We start from the raw sequence: 11,613 nt of genomic DNA, 5'->3' as shown, positions 1-11,613 counted from the left end.
TGGGTTAAAGTACTCTCTTGCACATACCACTTTTTAAAAAACATTGCCATAGTATGTGCTTTATTCATTTCATCCTTGTCACGCCGACCATATTATCTAAGTGACCCCCTTTCCCATCAAAAAGGACCTGAGTCCGGGTCCTGCAGTTCTGAGCACAGAACGCAGGGCTCCCAGGAAACGATAGATTACAAGTAAAGACGTGCCTGTTCCCTTGTTGTCCTTCGCCTCAGGCTGACCACAGGTGTGGTGGGATGATATCTAGGAATCTTCGGTAGGCATTTTGCAACCCGTGCTGTCCATTGCAAAATGGGAATAATTCGTACCTGTCTCCAAGTGATGTATGGAGGAGCCAAGAGATGAATGTGAAAAGTTTGCAGCAAAAAAATAGTAATTCACTCATTATTTACAATTAAGCTCCTAGGCCCATTATTACAGCGCCAAACGTGTTTCTCCAGCAGGTCGCAGCCTTTCGGACTAGTGCTTAGGACAAAATCTCTCCCCGGGCTGGTCTCCTGCGATGCACGGGAAGATGGCCTTATTAAAAATGGCGCTGGCGGCTTCGGTGACGACTGCGGCGGCGCGGACTCAGTGTGCCCTCTGACCTGTTGGCAGCGGGCGGGGAGGGGCACCGGGTGCCGCCATATTGGCTGTTGTCCTGTGAGGGGAGCGGCGGCGGCGGCGGCGGCGGCGGCGGCGCGATAGGAGCCAGCGAGCCGGGGAGCGGCGCGAGAGGCAGCATGACTCGGAGGCGGAGCAGGCCGAGCGGCGGCGCGGGCCGGCGGGAGCGGGCGCGGGCTGCAGGGCTGCAGAAGCCCCAGGCGCCCGAGCCGCAGCCGCCGCCAAGCCTGGAATCCGAAGCGGGTGCAGGGCCCCCGGAGGTGCCCGCGGAGCCGGATCGCGACGGCCCCCGAGAGGAAGACGAGCCCAAGCTGGCTCCAGGCCCTCAGGTAGGAAATCGAGCAAAACGACTCCGACTGCCCGACTGCTTACACCTCCCCAGAGCGGGAGCGGGAGTGGGGCGGGATTGGGCATGGCCCATGCTGTGGGTCTGGGGCCAAATCCCAAGTCCGGAGCAGAAGCTTTGAACCCCCTTGTCCGGAATGGAGGCTGGACCCCTCTCCAAAGCCAGAGCTCAGACAAACCCTCTTGCAACCCTTCTAAAGCTACCCGTGCAACCCCTACTCTGGACCTACATGTTCTGACCATTTATGCTCTCTGGGACTGGCTCAGGTCCTCAGGCCACCGCTTAGTTCTCTGCCCTCCACTTCCCTTTGGAGCCACCTGAACCCCCGGCCCCTAAAAGACCATTATCTCAGGGCGCTGGAACCTGCAAGGCTGCAGCCTCTGTGCGCCCCGCCGCCCCCAGCAGCTTCATTCCTTCCCCTGCAGCAGCTACCCTCAACAGCTGTACCTCTGCATCTGCCTTCTGGGACCTCCCTCCTTTCCCTACCCAGCAGAACAGTTGGAGTAGAGAGTCAGGCGGCCCCAAAGACTGTTAGAACAACTCCACTAAAGAGGAAACCCTTGTTCCCCTCCTATCTCCCATCCCATAAGGCGCCCCCACTCCCACCCCCACCCCTGCCAGTCCACTAGTTTGGCGAATCCTGCGAGAGTAAAAGTATTCAGGAGGGTTCTCGAGAGCTTCCAGCTTGCCACCTGGAAGGTCACTTTCTTTCGAGCAAAAAGAGAAAACAGGAGAGGCGGGGGTGGCGGGGGCCACAGTTGCTCAGGGAGGGTTGTAGCACCCGGGGCTGGGTGGCTTGCCCTAAGCTTGCTCTGACAAAAGAGTTTTGAGTTGGTTTTTTGGCTGAGCCTGCCAAGGAAGGCAGGCCCCTGCAGGAGTCTTGGAGGGTCGGATGCAGCGCCCGGATGAGGATGAGGCGTGGCGGAAGATGCGTTTGGCTCTGCAGACACTGCATCGGGCAGCAGGGGACTCTGGGAGGCTGGTGCAGCCTGAAGGCATGGCTCTTGACAGCCTTCTAGTAGAATCTCTGGAATTGTGCATGTGAGTGGGGGATGCCATTTGGGGTACCATTCCTGGAAAGCTTCCCCTGACCTCCCCAGTTACACCGAGCGCCCCCTCTGTGCCCACGACCCTCTTTGCTTCCCTTTCATGGCACCACTTCTGTGATGAAACTTGTTGATGTGTCTGTCCCAAGCACTGAACTGTGAACACCAGGGGGTAGGAGAATGCCATTCGTGGGCACCTCCATGCCTGTCCCCGGCTTTGCCTTTACAGAGAAGTAACTAGGTGAATGAGGGAGAGCTTGAATCAGGCCAGAACCTGTGCTTATTGTAACCCACTTTTGATGCTGGTCTCCTTGGTGTCTCGTATCACGGTGAGAGGACTTTTAATTAATGAAAATGTCTCAACTTCTTGGATGTCAGAAGCATGCCCAATATCCTGCTTCGCAGCCTAGGCTGTCACAGGTTGGACTGTGCTCCTGCTGGGTCTCGATTCAACCAAATGTTGCTTCCCCTTCTAACGTATTTTGACCCCCACCAAGAGTGTTGTTATCTAGAAGAGAACCATGGAGCTAGTTTTCCCATTCAGACATACGATGCTCTAGGGTCCCTGTCACATAGAGAGCCCAGAACGTGTGTGGATGGTATCTTAACTGTTCAGTTTCATTGAAATACAGCTGTCCCCAAAATTAGAACCTTCATTATATAAAAACCTCTGATCCAGGTCTTTATAGATTCTTGTCTATACTACTGCTTGACCTACGAATTCATTCCTTTATTCATGCTGGGTGGTTAGCATACCTTACTTTTAAAAAAAAAATTATTCATTTTATTTATATGAGTGCATTGTTGCTGTCTTCAAACACACCAGAAGAGGGCATCAGATCCCATCACAGATGGTTGTGAGTCACCATGTGGTTGCTGGGACTTGAACTCAGGACCTCTGGAAGAGCAGTTGGTGCTCTTACCCGCTGAGCCATCTCTCCAGCCTGCATACCTTACTTCTAACCTTCCCACCTCCCCTGTATTCTCCTCAGCATCTATCACTGATCGATCTGATGCATGAGCCATGGATACAGTTCTTAGTCTGCTTTTCCATAGAAACAGCAGAACACGGGATCCTTGTCAACTAGGCACTAGATCCCTGTCCTAGTGATTAACAGAGAGTAGTAAATAAACTAGAGGATGTAACTCCGATTACCTTGTTCTCAGGTGGGGAAACAGAAACTATGGCAATTAAACATTTACACAAGTGACTCCCACTTATAAACATGAGGCAAAACAATCTAATCAAATAAAAATTCACTCTCACACACACAAGGGAACCGAAGCAGCAGCTCTGATTGGGCCCTATTTTTTGCTATTATTTGTAGAAATGAGATTCAAGAAACAGCTTTTTGTGCTCTGGTCAAAAGTCCCTGGTGTTGGGGTAGAGATTGGTCATTGCTCTGTCTCCTGTTACACCTTTATTATGGTTTGTAATCCCCACCACTTTTTGTCTGGATGTAGAGTGGAGAAGGAAGGTGAAATTCAGTGTTACCTGCTGAGCCAAGTCTGTGGGTGGTAAATAAGACTACATCCAGCCCACAGACTTATTCTAAGATCCAAAACTCATACACTGTTTTATTTTGTTTTTATTCTTAATGTAAGCTGGTGTTTTGAAGCAACTGTGTGGCAGGGGGCAGTAGTTTGTGCCTGTGATTCTATTCTAGTGCCTGGGACACTGAGGCAGGAAGATAGCTTTGAATTCAACGCTAGTCTGTATTACATAGCAAGTTACAGGCCAGCCTAGTCTACATCACCCATTTCGATAACATTAGGAAAAAATGAAGTAAAGGATATTTCATACCTGCATCTGTGCCTCTTAGAACCCTAAAGTCTTGCTGATGCTGAACCCACGACTCTTAAGTCATCCTGAGCACTTGAGTGGCAGTGCTTCCTTAAGTAGGCTCCAGCCCCATGCTTCTCTCTGCAGCTCTTAGCTGTCTTGTGTAACCTGGACACTTTCAGATACAATCTCTTAAGATTATTTGGGATCCCAAAAGGCCCACTAAATCTGGTCTATCACCCCAGTTCTCCAGCCCTCTTCTACTTGGAGATAAAGCTTAAACAGGTCTGTCTCATCTGCAAAGAGTGGTGGAAAGGTGGAGGCGGGTCAGCTCACAAAACCTCAGAGCCGTCCACAGAGGCAGCAAGGACAACCTGACAGACCTGAGCTTAGCTCCCCACCGTTCCTCCTCCTTTGTGTCTCAAGAACTGCTTTCTTTCCCTGTTTGAGCCTCGCCAACAAGAGACTGTGAAGCAGCCTAGGATGGTGGCAGGAGCTGTGTAGTGTGGCCCAAGCCAGCCTTACCTACTACTTCTACCACCTGGTTTTAGTCCCAAACCATTCAGCTTGCAGCCTGTGTGTGCGCTTAGAACCCAGGAGGCTTGCTGAGGAAACTGGGCTGGGCTGCTTGGCAGTGAGCTCATCCTACCCTTTCTCTATGGCATCTCCTGGGACAGTCCAGTTTAGTATAAAGGGCCTCTAGAGACCTGGTTCTTCCAGTGCTAAGAGTAAATCTCTTCCCTCGAGGAACTTGCTAAGGTGATCAGTCAGTGCCGTTATTGAAACCATTTCATTATGTTTAATTCACTCAGCAAGCTGCAGAATGATCTGGGTAACCAGGGCCTTTGAGGTGCACAGACGGTCAAGGTAATTCCTATCCTCAGACTTTCCCCTGTGGCTCATGCCTGAGCCACTTTCATGGCCAGTGGGAGGAAGTGATCTGAGCTGAGGGACCACCCTGCCTAGAACCTCCTAGTTCTTTTAGTAAACCAGAAAGGACTCTCAGTGCAAAAAAACACCAATGACATTTGATGATAAGGACTTGCCTACTCAGTTTAAAGTTTTTAGTTCCTTAAGATGTCTTAGAGTTACTAGCTTAATGTCTAATAATAGATGCCTGATTATAATCTTAAACACTTTTACTTACTGTACCTAGAAATTTTTAGAGTAGGGACCATTTTAATTAAATCACTTTAAGGGTATATTATGGGTGATCTTTATTGTGTGATATGTGGCTGTTGGATACCTCATAGTGCTGGCTCCTTGGTCCTCACTCAGGTCAGGTATTGCATACATACTGTCATAGCCAGTGTCCTCTTGCCTAGCATTCATTTGTTCCACCAACACTCAGTGAGCCCTTAATGCCAGACCCTGGACTAGCTGTAAAAGGAGAAGCGAATGAAACCTGGTTCCTGTCCTTAGGGGGCTTACATAGTACGGCAAATCCTGCATCCTCTTAGGTGGCCTTTGGGAGTGTTTTGACCCTCCTTGGTTTGTTTACTCCTTTATAAAGTGACAGTGAGTCCAGCTTACTTGGTTAATGTTAGGGACCAACAAGTCACACCTGTTAGGCACTTAGCACAGTGGTAGCTCTAACTGTAGGTGCTTGCTGCTTCGGATGCCCAAGGTATGGTAACCCAGGGAAAGCTGAGGCAGGGAAGCTTCTCAGAGCCTAGTCGTAATGGTTGAGTATCTCTAGAACATAAGGTGGAGAAAGGAAGTAGTGTCTACAACATCACTTCTCAACCTTCCTAATGTTGTGTAGTGCCCCCCCAACCATAACATTATTTTTGCTACTATTTCATAACTGTAATTTTGCTTCAGTTATGAGTTGTAATATAAATATCTGATATGCAGGATATCTGATATAAGAACCCTGTGAAAGGGTACCCAAGGAGTCAGGACCCACAGGTTGAGAACTGCTCATCTACACAGAAGGGATGAGCAGTGGCTGGACTCATTTGGAGAGCAGGGAGAGTTCAGGCTATGCTCCACTGCAGGCAGTTTGGGCAGTTGAGGAAGCAAGCGATGGTGTGAAGGGGAGGCAGATGGTGTGGTCAACACTCTGTGATAAAGTGTGCGAACGTAAATCTGTGGGAGAGGCAGCTGGGATTGCTCTCTCTATTCCATATTTCCCCAGCCTAACTGTGGCCACATCCTTTGTTCAGTTCCATCCATGACCTATCCAACTAGGGCCAGAGCCCACCCAAGATCCATTTCTAGATTCTTGTAGGTAGATTTTGAGTGTGGCTAACTTGAAGAAGTCTAGTATTGTGTTTCGTTTTGTTTTAAGGGGCTAGAGTCTGAGGATAAAGCTCAATGGTAGAAAACCTGTATAAAGTCTAAGGCCTTGGGTTTGATTCCTAGCATCATGTAAAAAACAAAAATGGGCTGAAGAGTTGGCACAAGTTTAAGAGCATTTGCTGCTCTTCCAGTGGATCTGGGTTCAATTCCCACCTCCCACATGGTGGATCACACTGTCTGTAATACCAGCTTGGAGGATCTAACACTTTCTTTGGCCTCTATGGGCACCAGACATGCATGCAGGCAAAATATTCATACACTTACCATTTAAAAAGACAAAACCAAAAGCTCACCTCCCTCTACTTCTTGGTGACTATTCAGCTGCTAGTCTTCTGTTGTCTGTTAGCCTACTGTGTGTCTCTGCTGAATGACTGTAGCACAGTGATTCTTGGAACACTGTCTGTCTTTGGAAGTCTTGTAGAGATGACAGATTTGAACAAAGAAGGTATGGGAGACAGGGCTATGCATGGTGGTGCATGCTTGTAATTCCAGCATTTGAGGCAGAGGCGGCTAGATCTTTGTGAGTTTTGAGGCCAGCCAGGTCTACATTGTGAATTCCAGGCTGGCCAGGGCTACATAGTAAGATCGCGTTTTTTCTTTTGTTTGTTTAAGTTAGGAGATCGCTCTATTGTAGAGAGCCTTGTTCATTCTAAGAACTTGGAGGAGTTGTTACTGGGGAAAGGAGTATCTAATTGTCCTTCATGGGCGGTAAGACCAAGACAAGCTTGTATCCTAGTTAGGGTCTGAGTTTGCCACTTTCATACCATCCTTATCCTTTACGTTAGCAGGAGGAACTTGCTGCAGTTTCATAGTCTGCCTGTCTCCCCTTTATCCTCCCCATGGCTCATGGCTCCCTTTCTGATTTCCCACCGTTAGAATGAAAGAAGTAGGTGTCTTTATTCTGAAAGGGGATGTGGGGAAACTAAGGCAGGAAGAAAGGGCCAGAGGAGCTGCCAACTGAAGATCCTTATTAGGAAACAAGGGCCATGTTGTATAACATGGGGGTTCAAAGATGCCTTGGAGGTCACTGTTTAGTTCTCTGTCCTGTGCTTCAAATAATAAATTTGGTTTGGGCAAGTCTTACTTAGTAAGTTTCCCTATCATTTCTTCCAGGGCAGAAGAGGAAAGAAACTAACGGGTATTGAGCACCTACTGTGTGCCAGACCCAGGCCAGGTACTTTACATAATTTATTTCCTTCTGTCCTCACAACTCTGTGAAGTATGGTGTTATTCCCATTTCATAAATTAAGAAACCTGAGACTCAGAATTTAAGTAATACTCAAAATACCGAAAATGGCAGAACAAGGATTTGAACTTAGAACAATGTCTCCAAAGTTCATGCTCTTTTCCCAGTGAGAGGCCTGTCTCGGACGTAGAGGAGGAGAGCAGAGAGCAGCGAGTGGCCCCAGCACTGGGTAACTGAGCAGCTTGGGCCTGCCTTTGGCTACTAGTCCTGAAGCCGATCGTGTCGGTTACACTTGGGGTCCTTAGGGTCAGCCAGTCTCACTGCACTGTCCTCACTCAGCTTAGAGGACCAGAGAAGGCTCTCTGCCAGCTGGACTTAGAAAAGGAAGCCGTTTTCTGCCTACTGGAAGGGCCACACTTGAGTAAGAATTGCAGTAAAAGTTCTAAAGCACTGAGGTGGGGTTTCGCCAGCTCCTAGGGCATTAGCCACAGCTCTGATTTCTAGCATTCTGAGAATCTTAGTTCTGCTTGCCTTCCCACTTGAGCCATGCCTTCAGCGTAGCAGGTCAGGAAAGGGACTGGTTTTGCTGTTTTAAATTCTATTCCTGATGTTAAGTAACTGAGACACTGAGCCATAAGGGCTTTAAAATTCCATTTATTTAATGAACGTCTGCTATGTGACAAGCAACAAGCCATACTTGGTTTCTTTCTGAACATATGTAAATGATCAGCAGCCACTCCATGCCTCAGAGAGCTACGTTCTGCCAGGAATATGGCACCATGTGACAGGTGTTACACTAAAAGAATTACTTTAGCTTAGAAAGTTCAGAAAGTTTCATTGACCTTTGACTAGGATCTTATGGGATGCTAGGAATTTACCACAGAGTTGTCCAGTGTGCGCACAGAACAGTGGTGGACATGAGAAATTATAGCTGCTGGGTGGTGTCAGGGAAGCTCTTGGAGTTCAGTACCCTGAGAGGATAGTACTCTCACGGCTATTTCAGAATAGAATCTGAACCGTTGGAGAGCAGCTGGTAGATACAGCATGTGTCTTGGGAAATCTGGTACAAACATCTGTGAACTCTTGGGACCCAGAGGAACTCCTGGGAGGAGCCCAGGCTAAATGTTGAAATTCAGTCCAGCTTCAGAACAGATCTTGGCACCTGTCTGCTCTGCTGATCAGGGTTATTCTCTGACACTTGACAAACGGGACAAAAAAGCCAAAGTCATACCCCCAAACTGCCCGGATACACCACAAGCTAGGTAATTGCTGAGAAAAATTATTGCCCAGCATACAATAAGCCTGGGGTTTGATCTCCAGAACTGTGAAAAAAGGACTGATAATGTTTAAGTTACCACATTAATATAAATCACAATTTTTATGGAAAATAGTTATGTGGGGGCCGGCCAATGAGATGCCCCAGTAGGTAAAGGCTCATGCTGCTAAGCCCAATGAGCTGAGCTCAATCCCTGGGATCCACATGGTAGAAGGAGAGGAGACTCCTGAAGGTGTCCTGATGTTCACACATATACATGCTGTGTGTGCTCTTGTGCATGAATGCATGTATACTCACTCACAACAATAATAATAAAGAAATGTGCTAGCCGGGCGGTGGTGGCGCACACCTTTAATCCCAGCAATTGGGAGGCAGATGCAGGCGGATTTCTGAGTTCGAGGCCAGCCTGGTCTACAGAGTGAGTTCCTGGACAACCAAGGCTACACAGAGAAACCCTGTCTTGAAAAACCAAAAAAAAAGAAAGAAAGAAAGAAAGAAAGAAAGAAATGTGCTATTTTAAAATTAAGAATTATATATATTTAAGTTTATATATTAAGATAGGAAAATGGTCCCGTTTTCATTTGCAAATTTTTTAATAAAGTTGGGGGAGGAGGCATACTGTGTAAGTGGGAGGATCAGAGTTTAGATCCTCAGCATTCAAGTGAAAAGCTAGTATGGTCATGCGTACCTGTGGAGCTGGGGGTGGAACGTGTGTAGACAAGAGGCCCACCAGCCAGCCTAGCCAACAATGACGAGCTCCAGGTTCAGATTGGAGAGACCCAATCTCAAGGAAATAAGGCAGAGAGTGATAGAGGAAGGCACCCAACACCCTCCTCTGGCCTCCACAGGCACTTCTGGGTACACAGGTTACACACACCCTCTCACCCTGCACAAAGCCATGAGCTCAATGTTAAGTCTTTGCATTTATTTTACATTAAAAATTCATTGTCTGAGCCTAGCATGGTTGCACATGCCCTTTAATCCCAGAAGCAGGCAGATCTCCGAGTTCAAGCCAGCCTGGTCTACATAGCAAGTCCCAGGCCAGCCAAAGCTATATAGTAAGACCCTACCTCCAAACGAGTGAAAATAATAAAGTCTGATGTGCATCTAGCACTTCAGATGGATTCCTCACAAATGTATAATTCTGTGAAGTCATGCTTTTGTCATTTGGGAAGTGGATTTTATTTATCATGCCAAAAAATAACATTTGTTAGTAACACAGGTTCCTCAGTCAAGTATTGAGACGCTAAAGGGAAGTGATATAAGCTTGCCCAAATTCTATGTTTTTGTTTTAGATTCTTACTCTGTAGCCCAGTCTGGCCTCAAACTCATGGTACTCCTCCTACCTCAGCTTCCTGAAGTGCTGGGATTACAGGTATGAGCCACCATGCCTGACTTTCAAAGTTGAAGTTTTGATTAAAAGCTTGAATTTGAATTGGCCACAAATAGTTGACAGTTTTTCTTAAGGTAATGGGCTTACTTTGTTTATTTATTCTTTTGAGGAAATATCTGCTTGTCTAAATAAGAGACTTTATTTCAAGATAAAACTGGTATTGCATGGAATAAAAAAAAAGAAACTCCCTTAACTTAATGGTTCTTGGACCAAGCAGAAATAGTTGGGTTGGTAGGGGAGCAGAGACATTGGATTCAGTGGCTACAAATTTCAGCCTCCTGAACCTGTCTCCCCTGCCCTGGGATGTGCACACTATAGCCGGGTTCTTGTGAGCCATCCCTGGCTGTCAAAGGCTCTGGGTTCTCTTGAAGAGTGAAACGGTTATCTAGAAATTTTTTTGGCAAAATACAAAATCAACAGAACCACTAGAATTTTTTCTTCATGTTTTGCTTTAGACTAACTCTGTACCCCAGAGGCTCTGAAATTTAATCTAAGGTGAATGGGAACAATTAGCTGCTGCCCTGAGATTCTGGGTTTAAGAATTAGTTCCCTGAGACTTTGTAAAGAAAAAAATATTGGATGTTTTCATTCACTTAATGGCCGTGTTTTTGTTCAGAAATAACAATAGAGTTTGGAGAAGAGCATGCTGACTGCCTGGGTTCACAGACTCAAAGCATAAGGGACCCGTGTTGGCCACGATTGAGACATAGTGGGCACTGCAGTTAGAAGGAGCCCTGAGCCAGAGCTTTCTCAGCCGTAGCATTAATTAAAGGAATTGCGACGTCTCACCACCCTTAACAACGAAAACAGAGATATGGGCTGGCAAGAGTGTTGAGCAGTGAAGATTCATACTGCCAAAGCTAATAACCTTAGTTGAGTTTTTAGACCCACATAGTAGAGAGAAATTGCTCCTGAAGTTGTTCTCTGCCCTTCACTCATGTGCCATTGTATACATGTACCTGCACATTGCATGCTCTTGCTCTCTCTCTCTCTCTCTCTCTCTCTCTCTCTCTCTCACACACACACACACACACACACACACACACACTCAGTATAGTTTCAGAGTGAAAGCTGGAGAGATGGCTCAGTGGTTAAAAGCATGAACTACTCTTGCACAGGCCCTGAGTTTGATTCCCAGGACCCATTTTGGGGTGGCTCACAACTGCCTATAGATTATCTCCAATACTTCTGACTTCTAAAACACATATAGAAATAATTAAAAATAATAAGAACATACTTAGAAAAATAAATAAAAGTTAAAGCAGAGATGAAAATGTCAAGAGACAGTTAGTTCTGGTGGTGCATGCTTGTAGTCCTAGCATTCGGGAGGTTGAGGCAGGAAGACCGAGTTCAGTGGGAGCTTGAGCTTATAGTCAACGCCTTCCCCCTCCCCCTTTCCCTGAGACAGGGTTTCTCTGTAAAGCGTCTGTAGGTTGTCCTGGAACTCAGTCTGTAGACCAATCTGACCTCAAACTTTAGCCATTCCTCTGCCTCTGCCTCCCAAGTGCTGGGATTAGAGGTGTGCACTGCCACTGCTCCCATACCCCATCCCTGGCTGTGAGACCCTTTCTCAGTACAACAACAACAACAACAAAATCTCCTAGCCCCATAGTACCTAGTGTCTAGAGAAAGACCAGAGCCTGAGGGCTGGGGGGGGGGGG

General features: G+C 47.1%; 1 protein-coding gene across 5 annotated transcripts in view; it reads left to right on the top strand.

Annotated features, from left to right (window-relative positions):
- Nucleotides 1-604: 604 nt before the first annotated feature.
- Fam193b (family with sequence similarity 193 member B) overlaps nucleotides 605-11,613 on the top strand; it is a 33,179-nt gene continuing 22,170 nt past the window's right edge. For 3 of the 5 annotated variants that reach the window (XM_031359738.1, XM_031359737.1, XM_031359736.1), the window contains exon 1: nucleotides 605-947. In XM_031359738.1, coding sequence (XP_031215598.1) covers nucleotides 738-947 — 210 coding nt within the window. In that variant the 5' untranslated portion in view covers nucleotides 605-737. Of the gene's footprint in view, nucleotides 2,006-7,210; nucleotides 7,272-11,613 lie in introns of all 5 variants that reach the window. The other 2 variants (XM_031359740.1, XM_031359739.1) reach the window with 2 other exon arrangements.

The sequence above is a fragment of the Mastomys coucha genome, unplaced genomic scaffold, assembly GCF_008632895.1.
Source record: "Mastomys coucha isolate ucsf_1 unplaced genomic scaffold, UCSF_Mcou_1 pScaffold7, whole genome shotgun sequence".
NCBI classification, from domain to species: domain Eukaryota; kingdom Metazoa; phylum Chordata; class Mammalia; order Rodentia; family Muridae; genus Mastomys; species Mastomys coucha.
Note: the sequence above shows the minus strand (reverse complement) of the source record. Positions and strands in the feature narration are given on the sequence as shown.